This window comes from Malaclemys terrapin, chromosome 1 (genome assembly GCF_027887155.1).
Source record: "Malaclemys terrapin pileata isolate rMalTer1 chromosome 1, rMalTer1.hap1, whole genome shotgun sequence".
Lineage (NCBI taxonomy): Eukaryota > Metazoa > Chordata > Testudines > Emydidae > Malaclemys > Malaclemys terrapin.
In genome coordinates, this window is record NC_071505.1 from 50,378,997 (window position 1) to 50,404,077 (window position 25,081).

Genomic DNA, 25,081 nt, shown 5'->3' on the forward strand with positions numbered 1-25,081 from the left:
GTGGGCAGCCGGAGCACTGCCAAAGCACAAAAAAGAAAAAAAAAGAGGCTGGAGTGCCGCCGAAGGAAAAAAAACAAACAATGGAATATGCCCCCCCACGCCACCCCCGCTTCTCCTTTTGGCGAGAAGAGCCATTCTCCTCCGCAGGTGCTCCTCGCTCTTCCTCTGCCCCTTGCACGTCTCCCATACTCTCCCCAAGTGTTTCCCTCTCTCGCTGCATGGCTGAGATGCACCCTTTCAGTTACTGTTATGGGCAGTTCGCAAACGCAAGTGGTTTTCTGCCCAAGAGAAATTGACCAGCTTGAAACTGACCGGCTTGAAATGGTAAACCTTGCTATACCGCGACCCCGCATTTATTGTGATCGAATTTTTTGGACCCCAATCATCGCGTTATAGCGGGGTTTCACTGTATATGTTATTGAGCTAGCTGGCCACCATGAGTTTTATTTAGCCAGTTTACTGCCTTCAAGTTGCATGAGGTCTCTGCACTCAGTTGCTTCTAGCTTACCTCAGAAATCTCTGAGATTTTTGCATAGGCTACAGTGATGCCTGCTGTTATGAAGGAGATTGATCACAGGCAGACTTTCCTGCTGATGAGCTTCATCAACATGCCTACAGGCTCCAGAGGCTGTTTGAGTGTTCAGGCCTGTAAGGAATGTTGTTTTATCTCTATTTCAGGAACAAATATAAACCAAGAAATTTGTCTTTCACAACCTCAGCAGGATCAAAATGTTGACTTCATCAGTAGTATCAGACGTCTAAGTGAAGTAAAAGGCTTTAAAAAACAAATATACTTGCCAGCATGAGAGTCACGGTGGGTAGAATTTCACTATTGGGAACACTGTTGATGCATGTTGAATTATGCCATATGTGATGTTGTAGGCTGGCATCCATTCCTTTTGGGTTAACAATTGAAGCAGGAATTCTACACTTGATATTATGCTAGAGACAGTGGGGGACTCATTAGATGGGGGAATCAGAGGGAAAAGTTGGTGTAAATTCTGGTGATAAGCAAAAATCTTGAGGGAACTGACCAAACCATTGTGCAAGGGCTTTCTCTTGTCCTGGAAGTTCCTGAAAATGCTTTGATTGAAAGGAAAAATTGGTGTGTATAAGAGTGAACGAAGTAGTCTAACAGTGTTTGAAAAATAAGGAATTGATGCGCCGTGTCTCATATCTTCTCAATTTTACAAAATGGATATATTTAGGCATGCAACTTTCACTGGCCAGATCCACCCCACAGGTACAGGATGGGTATAATTTGTATATAGCTCTGCACTTACGGGGTTAAAATGTGCCCAAGAGAGGGTGGGGGAGATTCACTTGGCAAAGAAGCTATTTAGAGTCAGGTTAGGACTTAATAGAAGCTCTGCTGGTGAAAGTTAGTCAGAGAAGTGCTGAACTACTGCATTTCCAGGCCAGATTGGCCCTGACCTCTCCTGTATGAGCCTTGTCTTCTCTTGATCTGTTGACTTTAATGGACATCAGGTGCTAATCACTTACAAATGGAGAGGTCAGCACTTACTGTATGGGTTAGAGAACAGCCTTTCCTTCTCTCTCTCCTTCCACCAGCACATGCGAAAAATTCTCCTGTCTAGTTCAGAAGTGAGACAAAAACTGACTGACTGCAGTTTATTTGATTGCAGCACTCTGAATTTTGCATCCTGGTTAGAATGGTCTCTAGAACAACTTTTTATGTTTGCTTTTAACCGATTCCAGCTAGAAACATCCGTTGTGTTTATATCCGTCAGAATTTTAGCCAAGAATCTGACCGAAGATGATAACCTTGCTGAATTAAAGTAATGAAAGGGGGTGGAGGAGGGAGTACTCTAGTTTCAGCTGTGTATTTGTGCGTGTGCCAGATTTAGTGTGAAACTCATCTCTATGGGTAGCCAGTGCTCCACTAGCATGAGGGACTAGGGGTGGGGAAGATACCATTCAGCTTTTTAAGACAATCAGATGACAGATTTTGGACAAAGCTAATGACTTTGCCTGCATATTATTTTCGAGTCCTGACAGCTGATTAGGATTGCCAACTTTCTAATCGCACAAAACCGAACACCCTTGCCCTGCCCCTTCTCCGAGGCCCCACTCCCCACTCATTCCATCCCTGCTCCCTCCGTTGCTTGCTCTCCCCCACCCTCACTCACTTTCATTGGGCTGGGGCAGGGGTTTGGGGTGTGGGAGGGGCTGTGGGCTCCGGGGTCCAGGGTGGGGCAAGGGTTTAGGATGCAGGAGGGGGATCAGGGCTGGGCCAGGGGGTTGGAGTGTGGAAGGGGACGAAGGGTGCAGGCTCCAGGGGCAGCGCTTACCTCAGGTGGCTCCCGGTTGGCGTCGCAGTGGGGCAAAGGCAGGCTCCTTGCCTGCCAGCCCTGGCTCCGCATGGATCCCAGAAGCGGCTGGTATGTCTGACTCCTAGGTGGAGGGGCCAGGGGGGTTCCCGGCCAATGGGAGCTGTGGAGAAAGCACTTGGGGCGTGATCAGCGTGGCCACCCCTGCACCTAGGAGCCGGCCAAGCTGGCCACTTCCGGGAGCGACACGGAGCCAGGGCAGGCAGAAAGCCTGCCTTAGCCCTGCTGCGCTGCCAACTGGACTTTTAGCGGCCCTGTCAACAGTGCTGACCAGAGCTGCTAGGGTCCCTTTTCGACCAGGCGTTCCGGTAAAAAACAGGACGCCTGGCAACTCTACAGCTGATACAACATTCTTTTTGATAGTATTTTAAGTGGTTTGAAGTATTTGTGTGAGCAGATTCTCATCATTCAAAGCAAATATCAATTCAATATATTATTATTTATTAAAATAACACAGTTTAAGGTTTGATCCTGTAGAAACTTCTGATAATAAGAATGTAATAATTCTGACTCGGTAAATGTTTGTAGGATTGGGCCCTTATTTTGTAAAGAGTCTTCCAGATACATTCTCTGAGTGCCTTATAGAGCTGAATACAGTTTTAATAGTTGGGCCCTGATCCCACAAATGGATCTGTGTGGGTGGACCCCTGCATGTCTGGTGATCTACCCATGTGGATCCAGTTGCAGGATCAGTATCTTAAAAGCAGACCAAGAGAGAAATGAAGAGGTGCAATGGAAAAGAAAGAACAGAATCTTTTCATGTAACTTGAATATGTGGAGCAGGGTGGGCAAATTCACATGGGATTTCTGAGAGTTACTTGAGAAACCAAAAGGCTGGCTAAACATGGTAAATGAAATCAAACCCTAGCAACAGAACAATCAGTCAAATAGCCACAGTATGTGTTAATACAGCAGGGGCATAACAACTTTTGAATAGATCACAAGCAAAACTTTGAAGTGTGCCACCCAGTCCTGCTTCAAATCCATCGATTTCTTCTCCAATACAACAGAGCCGCTTCCTCCAGTCTAATGAGTCCCCCAGACAGGCACAAGGAACTAGTCCCTTTGCCTTAACACAACCTCTCACCAAATCAGTTTTTTAACACCCCCACTGCCTCATCAGTCTCAAATATATTTCAGTTGTTCCTCTTCTAGGGGAGGCGGTGTTTTTTGGATAGGGCACTGAACTGGGTTCTGTTCCCAACTCTGCCACAGTCTGCTGTGTGCCACATTCTGCCTCTGTTTTCCCTCCAACCTTTTGTCCTTCTCTGTTAAGATGTTTGGGGCAGGGACTGTCTCTTACTCTACAGTATGGCCCCTCGTCTGTGCTACCAAAATACAACTAATCTCTGCCAGGTTGCTGCTACCGCCACCATTGTATCTCTTGTCATCTGTAGTTGTGTGTACACATGCTCACAAAGCTAACTTTAGACTCGTGCAATGCTGCTGTTCCAGGTCCATATGATGCTTCCTTTCTCCATTCCCTAAAAACAGAGTTAGAGGGGGGAGAGGAAGCAGAAGAACTTGCAACTAAGATCATAGGGAGAGGCGGCAGCTTCAGCCTCTAGTGGAGGGAAGTAGTGGTGCATGGGCAGGCGGCAGATGTTCAATATGGTAGATGTCCATCTGCTGTGCCAAGCCACCAAAGGTCATGAGAGGTGATTGAGCCAGAGTTGCACTCCCCCAGGCTACAGCATTTAAAAGTAGGGCACAATATACCCTGTTTCCCCGAAAATAAGACATCCTCCGAAAATAAGGCCTACTTACAGTTTTGCCTCTCGTTGTAATATAAGGCATCCCCCCGATAATAAGACCTCCCCGATAATAAGGCATCCACCGATAATAAGGCATTTTTCATTTCTGAAAAATAAGACATCCCCTGAAAATAAGACCTAGCGCATCTTTGGGAGCAAAAATTAATATAAGACACTGTCTTATTTTCGGGGAAACAGGGTAGTCACCAGGGGTATGTAAGTGTAGATAAAGTGGTATTTGGGGGATTTCTTTTTTGGGGGTTGAGGTGCACATGTAGCAAGAGGGAAACCTTTTTAAGGTGTGAAGACAGCAAAGAAGTTCTTTTATTTTATTTTTTATTTTTTTTTCTTCCTTAAGTGATGACTTTAAGTGAAACCTAAAGAATCTTTGTGGCTTTGGTGTTTGTATCCCAATTGCATTATTTTTGTTAGTGCAGACTCACGATTTTCTCAAACACCACACACACACAAAATACACGCACCACACTGGAAATTACAGCAGATGCTTCTCCAGCTCACAAACTTCTTAGAATCAATTTTAGGAAATCTATTTGGTTTCTCACACAGTTTATGAAGTGAAAGTTGCAACATCAACAGACTCCCCAACAAAAAGCGAAGGCTTTACTTGTCAGCTAGGGCCCAGCCCTTACAGTTTTAGAAGGAAGAGGAATGGTAAACTTCCTTCCTCTATTTTCCCTGGTGCATGAAACAAGGACCATGCACAAGAGAGACTGACACTTTGTGTGTGGTGTTCTCATCAGAAACGAAACGTAGCATATTTTGCAAGGGATTTTTTTTTTTTAGGCTTCTTCAAAATTCTTAGCAGCTTTTTTGTTGCATTTTATTTCCTTAAAATATTGACAGTTCGCTCTCTATCAAATGTGCCTCACTTAAGTTTTAAAGTACTGACTGCAGTTAAAAAACTATGAATTTTTAGCTACTTTACAAAAAAACATATGGCAAATTCCTGCCACAAAGAGCTTATATGCAGCCAGGGAAGAAAGGGTTGGAAGGAAAGGATGATGCATTAAAGCTGTACCATGGATTGGTCAAGACTCTTGTGTCCCTGCCTCAAGACATTGAGCATCACCTTGGCATAATCCTTGCGAGAATCTACTCTTTAGGTATGAACCCGAGTGCTCTTTCCACAAATGCCTTCACTGTAGCCTGCTTTTATATATATATATCCACTACAAACATAGAACGTTAAGTATTAACCAATTCTAAATGACTGAGATAGTAAAAAAAAGAAAAAAAAAAAAAAAAATGGAGATATCCCATCTCCTAGAACTGGAAGGGACCTTGAAAGGTCATCAAGTCCAGCCCCCTGCCTTCACTAGCAGGACCAAGTACTGATTTTGCCCCAGATTCCCAAGTGGCCCCCTCAAGGATTGAACTCACAACCCTGGGTTTAGCAGGCCAATGCTCAAACCACTGAGCTAGTACTATACATGTAGAAAACAAAGCTAAACTTTTTAAAAGCAGATTGACTTTTCTGTATATAATAGTTTGGGGATTTTTGTGCTTTACTTTAAATTCTCTGCCTCTCTGCAATGCACTTTTAGTTTCCTTTGAACAGTGCTGCTATGAACACACACTGGTTGTATTGAATCTGACCTTGATGCAAGACCTCTGTTAGAATTCTGCCAGTATTCTGGGAATGGAACAGGCAAATGTGCTGGCTCAGTAGGACAGGTGGTGGCCTTTCTTTCTTTCTTTCTTTCTTTCTTTCTTTCTTTCTTTCTTCTCCCTGATACTTTACAGAATACCCCTTTGCCAGATGTATCAAGGTACAATTTTGTTCTATCTGTGTTCCAAAAAGATTTCTATTGTTTTTTTTTTTCTCCACTGCATGTTAGTTTTAGTTGTTACTTTTCCTGAAAAGTTTCTAATATTAAAACTTACCTTTGGGAAAAAAAGAGATCTATTAAAAAAATTGTGTTTCTCCCCTCCCCCAAGAATGTATGACATCCAAGAAATTTAGTGTCAAACAAAATCAGCCACAATAATAGAACAAAACAAAAATGTGACCGGATATTGGTTTTCGAAGAGCAAATTACAGTCAGTACTATTTGTTACTGTTACACTGAAAGCAAAAAGATTGGTATATTGCTGCAGTTATTGTCTTTGTGTTAATTCCAATCATTCTCTGATTTTTATTTCAACTACACTGTAAATGCAGTCACTTTTGGTAGCCTTCATAACCTAAGGACACTTCTATTAAACAAGTGCCATTGACGAAATGGTCCTTGTCATTCTAGGGGAGGTTTTCAAAAGCAACAAAAGGATTTAGGAGCACAAGTCCCATTGACTCTCAGTGGAACTGATGTTCCTAAGTCCCTTAGGTGCTTTTTGACATCTCCTCCTGTCAAGGCTGCTTCCTCACTTTGAACTTTAGGGTACAAATGTGGGGGCCTGCATGAAAACTTCTAAGCTTAACTACCAGCTTAGATCTGGTCCGCCGTCACCATCCCAAAGCTAATTCCCTTCCCTTGGTAGCCTTGAGAGACCTTCACTAATTCCCTGGTGAATATAGATCCAAACCCCTTGGATCTTAAAACAAGGAGAAATTAACCACCCCCCTCCTTCCTCCCACCAACTCCTGGTGGATCAAGATCCAACCCCCTTGGATCTAAAAACAAGGAAAAATCAATCAGGTTCTTAAAAAGAAGGCTTTTAATTAAAGAAAAAGGTAAAAATCCTCTCTGTAAAATCAGGATGGAAAAATAACTTTACAGGGTAATCAAACTTAAAGAGCTCAGAGGGACCCCCCTCTAGCCTTAGGTTCAAAGTACAGCAAACAGAGCTAAACACTCTAGCAAAAGGTACATTTACAAGTTGAGAAAACAAAGATAAACTAAGATGCCTTGCCTGGCTGTTTACTTACAAGTTTGAAATATGAGAGACTTGTTCAGAAAGATTTGGAGAACCTGGATTGATGTCTGGTCCCTCTCAGTCCCAGGAGCGAACAACTTCCCAAACAAAGAGCACAAACAAAAGCCTGCCCCCCTCCCCCAAAGATTTGAAAGTATCTTGTCCTCTTATTGGTCCTTTTGGGTCAGGTTACCTGAGCTTCTTAACCCTTTACAGGTAAAAGGATTTTGGAGTCTCTGGCCAGGAGGGATTTTATAGTACTGTACACCGGAGAGTTGTTACCCTTCCCTTTATAGTTATGACACCTCCCTACTTAATGATTTTGTTAGCCCCACATCTTTACAAAAGAATTAGTTGAAAAGTAAATACTCAAGTCATTTGCTTACGGATGAGTAAGCTATCATTAGGAAATTATTCTCTTTATATTAACCTTCTTCCTCTTGCAAAAATGACAGTTGTTTGAGTTTTTATAGCTCTTTTTCTTGTAATAGACCTAAACTAGGATAGTCTATATTTCATATAGGTACTTTGGAGGAAGACGGGTGATATAAAATCACTAAATTGAATTTCAGTATATTAATTACATTTCTAAAAATAATAAATAAAAGTATATATGCTTAACTAGTGTTCACAGTGCTACAAGTTCAGGCTATGTGATATGTGGTAACCCTCTGGGCTTGCCTTGTTAGGCACCTAGACTCACAGGCTGTTTACAGTGGGAGAAATTATGGCTCTTGGGAGCCATATAACTCAGTGAATCTGAGAACATTAGAATTATTTAAAGAGAAATTTGGCAAGAATTTAAACTTTAGAAGTGAGATTGGGTGTTCTATCTGTGCAAAGGCCACAAAGCATACAGCCTGTCCCTCCAGCAATCCAGCATATAGGGTTCTCATTCTGTGGCAGGTGCTTGCGTATATCCAACTTCCACTGAATCCCATGAGTTGTGTGCAAAGCTGAGGGCGGAATATGTAATAATATGCCACTGACACAAGCAAGTTTCTTTCAAAAGTTTTAGTCTCAGTATCTCTGTGGGTGGCAGAATTTTTGAAACTGATGCTGTTTTTAACCACTGAAAACTTGAACCATTTATTTTTCCCTGGGACAATTACAACAACAAGAAAAAAGCCCCTCTTAAATTTCTGGTGTGTGAAATTATACAGGCAAATAGTTTTCTGAATTAATTTCAGTTAATTCCATTAATGTTCCACACCAGGCTTGGTCATATACTGAAACGGCAGTCTAAGCTCTGATTAATTCAATATTTGTATGTTTCATTTTACCTTTGATTTTCTTCCTTACAATACAGAACGTAACTAATCTGAAATGAAACAGAGTATTTCTTTTGTTTTTACAAATACTTTAGAACTTTGTTGGCTACAGAGTTGGGTAATTCTTGTTATCTGATGTTTAGTGCAGGGGGCAGTTCTTGTATGACATTTTAAAATGGGCATGAGATCAAAATAAAATGTTTCCCTAGGCTAAACTATTACTACTTGATGTATCTGTTCTAAAAGAGTTTGTCATGCTGCTTCAGAGTCAAAACCTGAGACTTTTAGGTGAAGACTCAGAAATGGATTTTAAATTCTAGTGGTTGTTTACAGCTAATCGCTTCTGAAGATAAGTGCAACAAGATCACAAGGCTGGACAGTACATTATGTCCTAATTGGATGTATTCATTGCCTACAGGGAAGCAGACAAATAAGTGTAGTCGAGAGGCTGTAAAGCGGACACTTAATTTGTAGTTGGGATTTAGAGATTATTGCAGTTCTTTGGCGGGCGTAGTAGCTCATCTATGTACATGTGGTTTCCTTTTTTCTTTAGTGTAGGTATCTTTGTTTAGTCTGCCTCTCTGACTTTCGATTCTTTTCTACACATGTTAAGATTCATGTCATATGACTACTATTCTTGTAAGTAGCCTTCTGAAATGCCCCACTAGTCAATTGATCCAGTAGCATATTCTGGCTTAGCTGTATCCTAATGTGTTTCTTGTGGTTTTCCTGTTACTTAGTAGATTGCAAAATCAAGCCCCAAAAGATTATTAGCAGTTCAGGGAATCAAATCACATTCTTCTAGGTTAATAAGCTAATATCACAACTGGCTTGATCTTACTTGGCATGTTAATTCAGGACCTAGGGTATGTCTACACTAAGGGATTATTCCGATTTTACAGAAACCGATTTTTGAAAACAGATTGTATAAAGTTGAATGTATGCAGCCACACTAAGCACATTCATTCGGCGGTGTGCGTCCATGTACCGGGGCTAGTGTCGATTTCTGGAGCGTTGCACTGTGGGTAGCTATCCCATAGTTCCTGCAGTCTCCTCCGCCCATTGGAATTCTGTGTTGAGATCCCAATGCCTGATGGGGCCAAAAACATTGTCACGGGTGGTTTTGGGTACATCCTCCCCTTCCTCCTGGAAAGCAACGGCAGACAACCGTTTCGTGCCTTTTTCCTGGGTGAACAGTTCAGACGCCATACCGCGGCAAGCATGGAGCCCGCTCAGCTCAAGACAGCAGTCATGAACATTGTAAACACCTCGCGCGTTATTGTGCAGTTTATGCTGAACCATAACCTGCAAAACCAGGCGACGAGGAGTAGGCTACGGCAGCGCGGTGACGAGAGTGATGAGGACATGGACATGGAATTCTATGAAACCGCGGGCCCCGGTGCTTTGGAGATCATGCTGTTAATGAGGCAGGTTCATGCCGTGGAATGCCGATTCTGGGCCTGGGAAACAAGCACAGACTGGTGGGACCACATAGTGTTGCAGGTGTGGGACGATTCCCAGTGGCTGCAAAACTTTCGCATGTGTAAGGGCACTTTCATGGAACTTTGACTTGCTTTCCCCTGCCCTGAAGCGCCAGAATACCAAGATGAGAGCAGCCCTCACAGTTGAGAAGTGAGTGGCGATAACCCTGTGGAAGCTTGCAGCGACAGACAGCTACCGGTCAGTCGGGAATCAATTTGGAGTGGGCAAATCTACTGTGGGGGCTGCTGTGATGCAAGTAGCCGAAGCAATCACTGAGCTGCTGTTACCAAAGGTAGTGACTCTGGGAAACATGCAGGTCATAGTGGATGGCTTTGCTGCAATGGGATTCCCTAACTGTGGTGGGGAGATAGATGGAACCCATATCCCTATCTTGGCACCGGAGCAGCAGGGTACCCAGTACATAAACCGCAAGGGGTACTTTTCAATGGTGCTGCAAGCACTGGTGGATCACAAGGGACGTTTCACCAACATCAATGTGGGATGGCCGGGAAGGGTTCATGATGCTCGCGTCTTCAGGAACACTACTCTGTTTAAATGGCTGCAGCAAGGGACTTACTTCCCAGACCAGAAAATAACTGTTGGGGATGTTGAAATGCCTATAGTTATCCTTGGGGACGCAGCCTACCCCCTAATGCCATGGCTCATGAAGCCATACACAGGCAGCCTGGACAGTAGTCAGGACCTGTTCAACTACAGGCTGAGCAAGTGCAAAATGGTGGTAGAATGTGCATTTGGACATTTAAAAGGTTGCTGGCGCACTTTACTGACTCACTCAGACCTCTGCCAAACAAATATTCCCATTGTTATTGCTGCTTGCTGTGTGCTCCACAATCTCTGTGAGTAAGGGGGAGACCTTTAAGGTGGGGTGGGAGGCTGAGGCAAATCGCCTGGCCGCTGATTACGCGCAGCCAGACACCAGGGCGATTAGAAGACCACACCAGGAAGCACTGCGCATCAGAGAAGCTTTGAAAACCAGTTTCATGACTGGTCAGGCTACCGTGTGAACGTTCTATTTGTTTCTCCTTGATGAAAACCCACCCCCTTGATTGACTCATTCTCTGTAAGCAACCCACCCTTCCCCTTCGATCCCAGCTTGCTTTCAAAGGAAATAAAGTCACTATCGTTTAAAAATCATGCATTCTTTATTAATTGATTATAAAAGAGGGAGAGAACTGAGAAGGTAGCCTGGGTGGGGTTTGGGAGGAGGATAGGAGGGAAGAAAAAGGCCACTAAAAAAGTTCAAAGTAATGACAGCCTTTTGGTTGGGCTGTCCACTGGGGCGAATTGGGAGGGTGCACAGAGCTTCCGCCCCTCCCCCGCATTCTTACACGCCTGGGTGAGGAGGTGATGGAACATGGTGAGGCGGGAGGGAGGTTATACAGCAGCAGCACTCTGTGCTCCTGCTGCCGTTCCTGAAGCTCCACCAGACGCCAGAGCACGTCCATTTGATCACGCAGCAGCCCCAGCGTTGCAGCCTGCCACCTCTCATCTCGAGCGTCCCTCCTGTCCTCACGTTCACTGGCATCTTTCCTGTACTTTGATACCGTGTCCTTCCACTCATTCAGATGAGCTCTTTCATTGCGGGTGGATTCTATGATTTCCGAGAACATTTCGTCTCGCATCCTTGTTTTTCTACGCCTTATCTGAGATAGCCTTCTGGATGGAGGAGGGAGGCTTGAAAAATTTGCAGCTGTGGGAGGGAGGGAAAAAAGGGAGAGAAATTTTAAAAAAGATACAATTTACAGAACAATGCTTATACTCTTTCACGGTGAACAACACTATTCACATTACATAGCACATGTGATTTCGGTACAAGGTCGCATTTTGCATCTTTTAATACTGAGTGCCTGCGGCTTTGGTGTTAGCACAGACGCAGGTCCGGGCAACAGAATTCGGTTTGCATGCGGCCATGGTAAGCCATTGTCTTTCGGCTTCTGCCGCTTTCCTACAAGCAGCGCCCTCCTTTCCCACATACCAAGCAAAGCCCGTTGAGTGCTGCGGTTTTCCTGTTAACGTGCAGCAGCAGAAACCAAACTAACACCCCCCCCCCATCCAATTCTCTGGGATGATTGCTTTATCCCTCCCCCCACCTTGTAGCTGGTATCAGAGAAGATTCTCCCCCCCGCCCCCGCTTGGCTAACTGCAGGGAAGGATTTCTTTTCAGCCACAGGCAAACAGCCCAGTAGGAATGGCCACCTCTGTCCCCTTAATTAAATTCCCGTATTTCAACCAGGTTACCATGAACGATATCACTCTCCTGAGGATAACACAGCGAGCTAAAGAACGGATGTTGCTTTAATGCCAGGAAATATCGGGACCATAGGATGCCAGACTTTGTCATGCAATGATACCAGACATCTTGCTACTAGCATGGCGTGGTCAAGTGTCCTACCATGGAGCACGGAATAAGGCTGCATTGCCCATAAACCTTCTGCAAAGGCTTTTGGAGTACCTCCAGGAGAGCTTCAAGGAGATGTCCCTGGAGGATTTCTCCTCCATCCCCAGACACGTTAACAGACTTTTCCAGTAGCTGTACTGGCCGCAAATGCATCCCAAGTCCTCAGGGCAAATTAATCATTAAAAAACGCTTGCTTTTAAACCATGTTTTATATTTACAAAGGTACACTCACTGGAGGTCCCTTCCATGGCCTCATTGTCTGGGGGTTGGGAGGGTGCTTCAGTCAGGCTGAGAAAAAGATCCTGGATGTTGGGGAGAACGGCGTGCTGTGTGATCTCCGCAAGCTCGTCGTCCTCCTCCTCCTCCTCCTCTTCCCCATCCGCAGAATCCTTAGGCATGGCTAAGATTACCCCCGCCTCGGAATCCATGGTCAGAGGTGGGGTAGTGGTGGTAGCTCCCCCTAGAATTGCATGCAGCTCAGCGTAGAAGCGGCATGTCTGCGGCTCTGACCTGGAGCGACCGTTTGCCTCCTTTGTTTTTTTGATAGGCTTGTCTGAGCTCCTTAACTTTCATGCGGCACTGTATTGAGTCCCTATTGTGGCCTCTCTCCATCATGCCCTTGGAGATTTTTTCAAATGTTTTGGCATTTCGTCTTTTGGAACGTAGTTCTGCTGGCACTGAATCCTCTCCCCATATAGCGATCAGATCCAGTACCTCCCGTATGGTCCATGCTGGTGCTCTTTTTCGATTCTCACACTGCATGGTTACCTGTGCTGATGAGCTCTGCATGGTCACCTGTGCTCTGCACGCTGGGCAAACAGGAAATGTAATTCAAAAGTTCGCGGGACTTTTCCTGTCTACCTGGCCAGTGCATCCGAGTTCAGATTGCTGTCCAGAGAGGTCACAATGGTGCACTGTGGGATAGCTCCCGGAGCCAATACCATCGAATTGCGGCCACACTAACCCTAATCCGAAATGGCAATACCGATGTCAGCACTACTCCCCTCGTCGGGGAGGAGTACAGATATCGATATTATGAGCCCTTTATATCGAAGTAAAGGGCTTTGTTGTGTGGACGGGTGCAGGGTTAATTCGGTTTAACGCTGCTAAATTCGAGATTAAACTCCTAGTGTAGACCAGGCCCTAGAATCCTGTGTGCATAGGGTGATCTGGAGCCCAACTGATACCTGCTGTGTGGATCAATATCTAGTTTGGGGTAGGCAACCTATGGCACACCTTCCGAAGGCGGCACGCAAGCTGATTTTCAGTGACACTCACACTGCCCGGGTCCTGGCCACCAGTCCGTGGGGCTCTGCATTTTAATTTAATTTTAAATGAAGCTTCTTAAACATTTTAAAGACCTTATTTACTTTACATACAACAATAGTTTAGTTATTAATATAGACTTATAGAAAGAGTCCTTCTAAAAACGTTACAATGTATTACTGGCATGCAAAACCTTAAATTAGAGTGAATAAATGAAGACTCGGCACACCACTTCTGAAAGGTTACCGACTCCTGATCTAGTTTATTACTTCTGGATAATTGGGTTTTCTCACTATTTGGCTTTTGATTTGACTTTTGTATTTTAATCGCATTTTATTTTTGTCAGGCTTTCCCAGCTTTTTTTTAAACTGTAAATATGATACTAAGGGTTAAATTGTGCCTTTAGGCACAGCCTAAAGCCAGCACGTTTATGTGAATAGCACCACCCAGGAGTAGCCCTGGGGGAGGCACTGAGATTCTGAGGTACAATTTCTTCCCTGTTTCTTATGAGGGGAAGTACTTCACTGTATCCCTTCCCATGCCAACCCCCTTATACTTGGCCAGATATTCTAGGGTGTGTGTGAGAGGAGGAGGGGCCTAGCCCACTTGCTTATATCAAAGAGTATACAGAGAGCAGGGTCTGTACTCCACACCAGACCTGGACCCACAGTCCAGGCGGAACTTATTCACTGCCGCAAAGGGGTGAGGTGTCATAACTCCCCACCTCAATCAAGTAAGACATGGGTGCTGTCATGTTATTGCATCTGTGAATATACTTGGAAGTTATTTATTTTTTAAATCCACGATGGAGAATACAATCCTTTTTGATGTTGTGCTTAACGAAATGTTACTTGCTTCAAAATGTGCATCTGACATATCAACTTTACAGGGCTTGAAAATTTAACAAACACAGTATTAGCTGGAGGATTACCTGATAGCTAAAGGTAGAGGCTTAAGACCATGAGGGGCAGAAGGCTATTAAGTAGGTCCAGGGACAACCCACTGGTGAGAACCTGTACTCGCTTGATAACAGCAGGTACGAGGAAGAGGGAGGATGCATAGGTTTCTAACTCTGTTGTCTGTGGACCCTTTTGGGGGCTCCATCTCACATATTTCTAGCTAGTAGGTACCCTATAAATTGGAAGCCATCCCCTTCTAGCTGCTAGATGTCTTTCTTTTCTTCCTTCCACTTTGCCAGAATTGCATCTGTGAGGTTAGAGTCTTTACTCTTGGCTGAAGTGGAGAGGGATCTGAGAATAGGAAAAAGGTGTCTCTCTCTCTCTCTCTCTCTCTCTCCCTCTCTCTTTCCCATTCTCCATTTTTGGATCTCATCCTTTGTGAATAACTTCATTACCTGTTTTTGATGCTTTCCCAAACATTTCCTGTCCACTGGGTCCTGAATAGCTTTAATTACATTGTCCAGATATGTTAATTTCATCTTGATGTTTGGCAAAGATAGAAGCGGCAATACAAGCACTGATGTTGTCTGTCTTGCAGACTCAGGAATTCTGAAATGCATCAGTTCAAATTTGAAGGGCTATTATCACAGCTGTAAAGGCTAGAAACTTTAATTAAAAAAATTAAATTATCCAGAAATCGATGAATTAGGCAACACTGCTCTCCAGGACAGTCTTTCCCATTGTTTTTTTATGAGTGAACAAGTGGATTTTTCAAGTTCTGCATTTGGCATTCCATTAACAAAAATCACATGCTTTGGTCTTTGTGTATTTGAGTCAGCCCACAACTCCATAATTTTCATGAAACATCCTTGTTAAACACATTCCCTTTCCCTGCTGCATAAAAGTTTAATAACATGGAGCGCGCCTGATTTTTTTCAATGGTATGATTAACTGTAGTTTAATATCTCTTTCAGTGATAGCCAGTTTTCGAGGAACAGTCCCACATGGCTTATCATTGGAGATTGGAGACACAGTTCAAATACTAGAAAAATGTGATGGTAAGTACACAGGTTAAAACTCTCGTTTTAATGAATTGTTACTGTGCTGATGTGAATTTGAGTCCCATCACTCTTTGTTTAATTTTAAAATGTAAATGAAGCAAAAATGAACATGTATGCTTGCATGTGTTTAGGTTTGAAAGGATTAGATTTTTTTGGTAAATGTCAGTAAATATTGATTTAACTGTGCACAAAGAAACCTATGAAAAAGTATTTCCATTTATAAGAATTGGTAACATAATCCCAACTATACATACAAAATGATGAGGTCTATATTAGCTGTTACCACTCAAGAAAGAGATCTTCGCATCATTGTGGATAGTTCTCTGAAAACATCTGCTCAAAGGATAGCGGTAGTGAAAAAAGCAAACAGAATGTTAGGAGCCATTAAGAGAGGGATAGATAAGACAGAAAATATCATAATGACACTATATAAATCCATGGTATGCCCACACCTTGAAGACTGTGTGCAGTTCTGGTCACCCCATCTCAGAAAAACATATTAAAATTGGAAACAGTACAGAGAAGGGCAACAAAAATGATGAAGGGTCTGGAATAGCTTCCCTATGAGGAAAGATTAAAAAGACTGGGACTTTTCAGCTTGGAAAAGAGATGACTAAGAGGGTATGATAGAGGCAGGGCCGTCCCTAGGTCAAATGGTGCCCCAGACGAGGAGAGTCTTCGGTGCCCCCGCTCCATTTGTTAAACTTTTTGAATACCTCATAACACTCTGAGTCTGGCGCATCCCAAGCCCCCTAAGCCCAGCACCCCAGCGGGTTGCCTGGCTCCAGTCACCTGCCCCTAAGTCAGGTGCTGGATAGAGGTGTATAAAATCATGACTGGTGTGGAGAAAGTGAATTAAGAAGAATTTACTCCTTCACACAGCACAAGAACCAGGGGTCACCTAATGAAATTAATAGGCAGCAGGTTTAAAGCTAACAAAAGGAAGTACTTCTTCACACAACTCGCAGTCAGCCTGTGGACCTTGACAGGGAATGTTGTGAAGGCCAAAACTATAACAATATTCAAAAAAGAACTATATAAGTTCATGAAGGATAGGTCCATCAATCGCTATTAGTCAAGATGGTCAGGGGTGCAACTACATGCTCTGGGTGTCCTTAGCCTCTGATTGCCAGAAGCTGGGAGTGGATGACTAGATGGATCACTTGATAATTGCCTGGTCTGTTCATTCCTTCTGGAGCACCTGGCATTGGCCACTGTTGGAAGATAGGATACTGGGCTAGATGAACAATTGGTCTGACCCAGTATGACCATTCTTATGAAATTTGCAGATAGACAAAGTAGGAAAAATGGTACTTGAGAACTTATTAGAATTTTATTTTAAGAATATTTACTTTGTATATATTGACATGTAATATAGACAACTTGTGTTTTAACAGTGATAAAGCTTTAACTTTTTGAATCTGTGTCTGTTGTCATTAAATAAAAATTCTGACCACCGTAAGTTCCCACAACTGTGAAAATTAAAATCAATAAAAATAAAAGAATGCTTAAAACCCATAATTTTTGCGCAACTGTGAAAATTTAAATTAACTATCTAAAAATAAGCTTACAAATAAATATTGATATTATCCATCAAAATTATAATAAACAAAAATTAAATTCTGCCAAGCCTTCATGTTTCTGTATGTCAAAGGAATTCAAATGACTAGGTTTGATCTTTGTAACTGTATTCCTTTTTGTTTCTTCTCCCTGTTTAATTAATATCCAGGGAGAAAAATAATTGTTAAACAGCAGGGAGGTCTCATTGTGACTTTTCTTTTTGCTCTCATGGTTTTTCCCAGGGAAGCTTGACTTTCAGCAGGAGGCTTTCAAACTTCATGCCAAATCACAAGTTTAAATCCTAGAGCAATGTTAAAGATCCCTGACCTACTTCTGTTTTGATATAGAGACTCCTGGAATAAAAATATTTTTAAACTTGATTTTAATGTATGTACAGAACTAGAATAAAGGAAATAAAACTGCGTTTCTTTCATAGAATTTCCTTAAAATCCTACCTAAAGTCAGTTTTTCAAAACTATATTTTTGTTGTTTAAGATAACATACATTTATTAGCATAGATGTGGGGGTGTTAAGCTGCTCATCTAGTTAGTAGTGAGTGATTAATCTTTGTCATAAAATGCATTAGTTATTTTGAATTTCATTCATTAGGATTTTTAGTATAATAATGTAGCTAATAGCCCTAGCCTGGTCAGCATAATCATAGTTCAGAATAGCAGTTAATGGTACTGTCTACCTTTAATATTTGATATGTTGCTTGATACAAAAAAATTAAGGTGCATTGTTGGGTTCATATTTGGAGGATATAGCAGAAAATATCTATGAAGTAATTTCAGTTGATACTTTAGTTAAAAAATTACTTTTAAATGCACAGAATGTACTCAAAATGAGTGTAGTCTATTACACTGTGGTATGTAATAGAATCATGTCAGTCCAAAAGAAAAATATAAAACAAGTTTTTGAAAATGGCAATGGTTTACATATTTAAAAAAACAAAAATGTTATTTCTCCACAGGCTGGTACAGAGGATTTGCCTTAAAAAACCCAAATATCAAGGTAAAAACACAAATGTTTCTAACTATAGTTTGAATTCTTTGACAAAAATGTGAATTCAGTCAAACATGTTCGTAGCTGAGTGTAAGAATATGATATTTACCATTATGGGAATGCCACAGTTTAAGATACTATGGCATTTGGTGTTATGTATTTTAAAATCAACGTTGACAGACGTATCCTTTATCATGGATTATATTTTTTTTAAATGCTCTCATGTTAATACTGTGAGCCCCTTGGATGTCAAGACCTCTTGGCAAAATTAGCTTTTATTTAGGCAACATAAATTAGGTTAGGGGGCTTAAGGGAGAGCTAAATGAAAGTATAGAGAGTTAGCTACCATGAATGCATGGTGAAAATAGTGTTGATCAGATTCTTTGACTTTAATGTGCAGACTCAGTGTAGCCTCAGAGCCCAATTAGATATCTATTGTACCTCTTGCAAATGCACATTACATGCATTATATGCATACTTCTTGATGTTAGTGAAACTCATAATGCTAGAGTGAGACCTCTTACTCTTTCTGACTTCTATACTTTTTTGCATGAAAATAGGTTCAGAATTAGATTTTGGTGATGTTGGGTTCTCATTTTTGTATCTTAATCTGTTTTGTAAGACATTCCCAATTACCCTTGCATGGCCTTGGAGTTGCTCTACAGCCTAAAGTGAATATTGATTGCATTTGACCATCATGTGCTTACGGTCAATGTAAGTTTGTACCCTGCCAGATGTGTCAAAAAAAGTTATGAATGGGACGTCCTAAACATGACTCAAGCTCTGTGAGGAAATGAGCTAGCCATTTGTGCAGTGTTGTCACCTTTTGTGAATGAAGGTGATTTTCTGAACTCTACCTTGAAAACAAGTCTTCCTGAGGGCAGCATGGCCTGCTAGTGCTGCTCTGCCAGACCTCTTCACTAGCTACTCTACTTTCTGTCTCACAGCAAATGGGGCACCATCAACTGTTCTTAAACCACACCGGATTTTATTTTTAAATTTTCCATCTGAACATTTTTTTAAAACTAGCAACGTTGTCCTTTTTGGAAAATTCATCAGGGCTTTCTCTTGCAGTTGTGTCTTTAGGTCAACTTGCCTGCTTTTATTTACTGCCCTGCTTGTGAATCACAGTGCTCTGTAAGGACTGCTTGGTGATGGTTAATCGCTGCTGCTTTGCTACCAGAGAATATAAAAGAATAGTGTATTCTTGAGTAGATCCCAAACAAACAGTGGAGTCGTTAAAAACACTGTGTTTTGAAAATCCATTCCAGATGTCAATTTGAAGATGCCATATATAAACGTTGGCCACAGACTATTTGACATTATCCCTTAAAATAGGACTTAGTAAAAATGGTAACTATCCAAGAGCTATGCTGCAATGTTCTATACATTCTGCACACATTTTTAGTTTCATATTTGAAGTTTCAATCATTTTAAATCTATATTATATATACTAAATAGTCACAGTGGGATTTTTTTTTTGTCATAAATAGTGTCACTGATAAAAAGAATCCGCTATACACTGTGCAAGGTTTTCTCTGAAATGGTTAGTCTAAATCAAGATTCTCTCCTAACAGTAGGCAGCTTGTTAAAACTTTGTGCATTTATTAAACTATTTTCTCTTTCAGGGTATATTTCCATCCAACTATATCCACTTGAAAAATGCATGTGTTAAGAACAAAGGGTAGGTGGTGATCTTGTATTCAGCTCTTTAAGGAGGCTGGGGAGAAGGATCTGAAGTTGTGCAGATTGTTGTAACAAGGCTGCATTTCAGGCAGGATAAAGATATAATTTTCACTGGTGTTTAACACTGTAAAACTTCAGCTCACTGCCCCAAAGGATTTAAATGAATATCCTTAACCAGCCTGGCATTTTCATTCAGGCATAAGGTAGGAAGTCACTTATTCTAAAAATACATGGAGCAGAAATGGGGAAATGATTTCTGTGTTGTCTAGCATATGCAGAGAACAATTACTTGTTTTTAACTACTGGTGTTAATCAGACTGAGTTTAATAGGCTGGCTCTTTTATTTAAACACAACTCCCTACAGGGTTCTGCATAGAATTGTCTATTAGCCATTGCTGAACATTGCTCATTTTATTTAGGGTGACAGCTGCTTCATGGCAGAACTAGGTTGCCATTATTTGAAACAATCTCCTGGCATTCACACACAACTTTGCAAGGGACATTTTCAAGTCAGTCTATGCATTATAAAAAGATTTTACAAATCTAAAATTAATAAATTGTTTTCATGTTTTTGTTTCTGAATTACAATGAAACATTTTTTGTTTTCGTTTTGGATGTCTGCTAGTCTGTTTTCATTATCGAAAGCAGAGTTAGTAAAAACCAATAGGTTAGAAATTCTTTCAATTAAAAAAAAACAACAAAAACTAACGCGAGTAAAAGAGAGAGTGACATTTTGTTTTTTAAGGTGTAACTTTTAACTTGACAACATCCCATTTAAAATATCTTGTTTATCAGTGGTTATTATGCCAGCACAGTTTTTTTCTTCGGTGTTTACACAATTCCTGAACATTTATTTCCTAGAATTGGCCTTCTTTTGCTACATGCATTAAGAGAGGAATTATTGATTGAAATTAGCAAAAATAATTTGGAATTACTCATCATGGAAGAGTTCTTGTTTTCAGCGTCCTTTTGAACTGAAAGGACCTGGATAGCAGGTACTACACAAATGCTTGAAGATTTAAAACTACATCTCCCTTATGGGAGGTGAGAATAAGGAAGTAAGTAGAAGGTCAAAGCTCCATGACTGGCAAAGAAAATCTTTCTGTTTGGCATCCTCTAACAACTGGAAACCTGGTCAGGACAAGTGCAATTGAATTCCTTATTGCCAGCTGAATAAGCCACTGTCTGTACATTTCTAAATTACTATGCTGTCTCTGCCCAGCCAGTTAAGCCATTCAGCAGGGCTGGTTGAAAATTTTCCACTGAAATTTTTTGTGGACAGAAAATAGGGTGTTTGACAAAATAAAACTCTTTGTTGAAAGTGCACAAAAATGACTTTGTGTGGAAAATTTCAGCTGCTTCATGCCCCAATTTTCTTTTATGGGCTCTGATCTGTAGCCAAATTACCTTTCCCATAATGCTCTGTGGCCAGGGAATCACATGATGCTCCACAACAACTCAACAAAAGGGGAGACTGTGGTGTATCATGGGAGATGTAGTTCAGCCAAGAAGCCAGGCCATAGTTAAATATTTATTGCAAACAGCCTCCTCCTCCTCCAGATTGGACCTGATCCTCCACTGTGTGTGCTGTTTTTACATCTGTGTAACTCTGAACGAATGGAGCTGCACTAGTTTAAAATCAGTGCAACACAGTGGAAGATTTTGCCCACAGACTTTGACTTACACATTTTCCTAGCCAATGCAAAAACGTCACAACCCCTGTTTCCATACTGAACAACCTTGCTAGCTTTCTTTCTTGAGTCCTTGCTTCCATTCTATCCCCTCTTTTTATAGGAATTGCATTTCTGAAGTCATTTACATAAACAGAAGTAAAAAAAATGGGGAGCATGTTCACTTGTTTAGTCACTAAATTGTAGTAGCACCAACAAACTTTCCTTTTAGTTGAAGAGATTTATACAAACGTGCTTGAAATAATTGTATTGATATAAAGCTATGGGTGAAATCCTGCCCCCTTTGAAGACAATGGCAAAACTCCCATGACTTCAATGGGACCAGCACTTCACCCTCTTTTTTATTTTATTTTATTTTTTTTCTTCAAGTAAAAAGAAAGAAGTCCCATGGAGGTTAATAAATATCAACATTTGTAAGAGAGAGGTTTTATGTTAGCAACAACAGTGTGGTTTATATTATTTGTATAATGCTATATATTCTTCTGGATGCCACAGGCAGTTTGAAATGGTTATTCCAACAGAAGACTCCGTTATCACAGAGATGACATCAACTTTAAGAGATTGGGGGACCATGTGGAAACAACTTTATGTGGTAAATACTATATAATATTGCCTTGCTTGAATGCAGTTTAAAATAGTTTCTGTCACCTTACAAATAATAAAATAAAGTGGTTTGTATTTAAGAAAAAACAAAAGGAAAAAAGTATTCTTCCAAAGATCATATTGTCCCTGTCTCCCCTGCCCCTCGCAGGAATTATTTAAACCTCTTTTTTTCCCCAGTTTCTTTTTTTTTTTTAATCCAATATTATGGTTTTCTGCCAGAGACTAACTAGGACATCTGTTCACTGTGTAATTGATAGTAACACAGAAGAATAAATGGGAATGGCTTAGTTTTGTTATCAAAGTCTAGATTTAAAAATGGTACGATTTGGGAGCTGTGACTACAGAAATCTGAATGACAATATTAGCATGGCTATTAAAAGACAAAGACCAAAAAGAGAGCAAGAAGAAGATCAAATGGTTCTTTTTCAAATATAAACAATCAGAAGCCACAAGCAATAGAGTAAAGGAAATAATGTAGAACATAGTAACAAGCAGAAGGTAACATGAAAGAACTGCAGTTTTAGTCCATAATATTAATCAAACAAGAAAGTAAAGTGCCGCTGTTCGTTGCAGCTAATGTAGGGGGGGAAAGAGTGAAAAAGACTTTTCCAAAATCTGACACCTTTATAGTAGCTGTGGCTTTGATTTGACTTAGATTTTTGGAATGGGAGGTTAAATTTTGCACAGATTGTTTTAAAAGAAATTTTTTTTGATGGACAAAAAGTCAAGCCTGACCTTGAACCTCTTTTGAAAGAAATGCTGAACAGCCAGTGGAAGGAAAACAGCTTGATACTTAGATAAAATGTGTTGCACAAAGTAAAAGCGTGATTGCCGAGCTGAAACAATGACCTGCTGCCAGACAGAAGAGAGATTTAAAAATACAAGTACTGAAGTTGTCAGTTACATAATAATTATGGCATATACGTTAGTTTTAAAAATATTGGCAGGATGGGAGAGAAAAGCTTTTATTTTGGCTTGCTGTACCTTTTCCTTTATTCTTTCTTAGCAAGGACAATTTTTTTGTTGCTTGAGTCAATTTGTCATTTAAACTTAAAACCCTGCACACTCAGCATTGGTCAGTCTGTGATCTGGGAGCCCTACTATTCTGTTTGCAAGGGTTGCAAAGAAACCAACCGCTGTAAATTAACTTGGAGGTCTGATTATAGATTATGTCCAGCCTCCAAAGAGGGCGTCCATTCTCACTTACCTCAGCACCTCTTGAGTAGAGCCCAAATTCAGCAAAGCATTGACTTAAGGCCATCCCTATTCAGCATCACACCTAAACATCTGCTTAAGTCCCATTAAAGTCAACGGTGCTTAAGTGAACTTGCTTAAAGCTAAGCATGTGTATAAGAGTTTCGCTAAATAGGGATAAATGTGCTTCTGATGTGAGGTCTAATTCAGGAGGATTGTAAAAGGTGAAATCACAGTGCTACTTGTGGAAAGGAGGCTGATTAAAAGGTTAGTTCCCATGGATTCACAAAAACTTGTAATTGTGACCACCCTCCATCCATTTCTATAAAAATCTATTGAACCTTTACTACTGAAAGTTTGGAGAAAAAAAAATCTGAAAAGGAGATTTAAAGTTATAGTGTTTCAAGGATTTGGTTCATACTTCCAAAATGCCTTGTCCTACAAACTCCAAATTCGCTTTGTTGAGCAAAAGTACCATTTTAATACTTTGATGATTGGGTGGCAGGGGATTAGTGGGAGCTATTCAAAGTTGTATATGATTTAAAGAGCTTGTGATAGGATGTACATACACAAGGCTAAAGTAGGCAGGGTTTAGGTTTGCTAGGGAGTTGTTAGAGCTAGGGCATAAAAAAGAGGCTAAGGGAGAGCTCCTAAAGGGAAGAGGAAGTGTATTCTGTCCGCGGTCCAGGGAGGAAACACTATCATGTCCCAGACCAGGAAGCAAGGAAAATTTGGAAAACTGACTGTCATGTTTAAGCAGAAGGAATATATTGCTTGCTGGGGATGGTGTAAGATAGGGACTATTTCAGGGGTGGCCAAACTGTGGCTTGTGAGCCACATGTGGCTCTTTTACCTTTAAAGTGTAGCTTGTGGAGCCCCCCAAAACCCATTCCCCACCTGCCAGACCAGGGGGTGGGGGTTGGGACCATTGCCTTGCAGTGGAGTAGTTGTGTCTGCCCAGTGGGGAGGGGGATCTCAGGGCTTCAGCAGGAGCGGGGCTGAAGTCCCAACCCGTGTCAGGCGTCTCCCACAGGGCTGAAGCCATGAGCCCTGGCAGGTGTGCCCCAGCTCTTGAACTTTTGAAAATTGTCGTATGTGGTTCAGAGGGTCAGTAAGTTTGGCCACCCCTGGACTATTTGGTTTTTCCCTTATTTGAAGCAAACTATCTTTTGTTGCTATTTCTGGACCAAGCTGAAGAAGGCTTCAGTCCTGACACTGCATGTATTGGGCCAGGCCAAGGAATTGTTCTGGGCAGGGATGCCTGTGACATAGTGGCCATGAACAACACATTGTTTCTTTTTTCCTTGTTTTATTTCTCTTTCCTGATACCTGCAGCTATGGCCCAGCCATGTTCGTAATGGTTTTTAAATCTATAAACAGTAATGTTTTATAAACATTAAGAAAATTGACTGATCTCCTGCTGATTCCGTTGTTGGTCAGAGCTCAGGAGCATATTTTGGGGGTTTGAAACCAGGGAGGGGGCCCAGCAAGAAGCCCAGAAAAGGGGACAGCGGAGTGGAAGGGACATGGACCTATTCTTCCCTGACTACAAATGTGGGGATTCTGGGGAGGTGGGCAGGACTTACGGAGCCTGGAGAGGGGGAACTATAGGGCATAGCGGATGGGCATTGGGAGAGGCAGGGAACACAAGGGCATAGAGACAGAGGACCATAGTTAGATGCAGCCTTTTTATCCACATTAAAAGGTTTGTAGATACACAAAACTGATAAAAGCCTCCACTTTGATCATCCCCTCCATTCCCTCCACCATTCTTAATCCTATACCCTACCCAGTTTGAATTTTCTTTTCTTCCCTCCCATCACCTCTTATGAATGCAATAAATCAGTAGAAGAAGAATGCCACTTTAGGCCTTATTGATCTGTCAGACCAGGGCTCCGCACCTGCAGACACTACACACAAACTCCATTTAAATTTCAGGACCTCGTTTTTTAAAAAAGGAAAATC

General features: G+C 41.5%; 1 protein-coding gene across 4 annotated transcripts in view; it reads left to right on the top strand.

The window, feature by feature from the left end:
• Positions 1-25,081, top strand: part of DOCK4 (dedicator of cytokinesis 4) — a 421,656-nt gene that overhangs the window by 120,891 nt on the left and 275,684 nt on the right. For all 4 annotated transcript variants that reach the window (XM_054024160.1, XM_054024176.1, XM_054024169.1 and 1 more), the window contains exons 2-5: positions 15,291-15,374; positions 17,911-17,951; positions 19,571-19,626; positions 21,815-21,911. In XM_054024160.1, the coding sequence (XP_053880135.1) occupies positions 15,291-15,374; positions 17,911-17,951; positions 19,571-19,626; positions 21,815-21,911 (278 nt within the window). The remainder of the gene's footprint in view (positions 1-15,290; positions 15,375-17,910; positions 17,952-19,570; positions 19,627-21,814; positions 21,912-25,081) is intronic.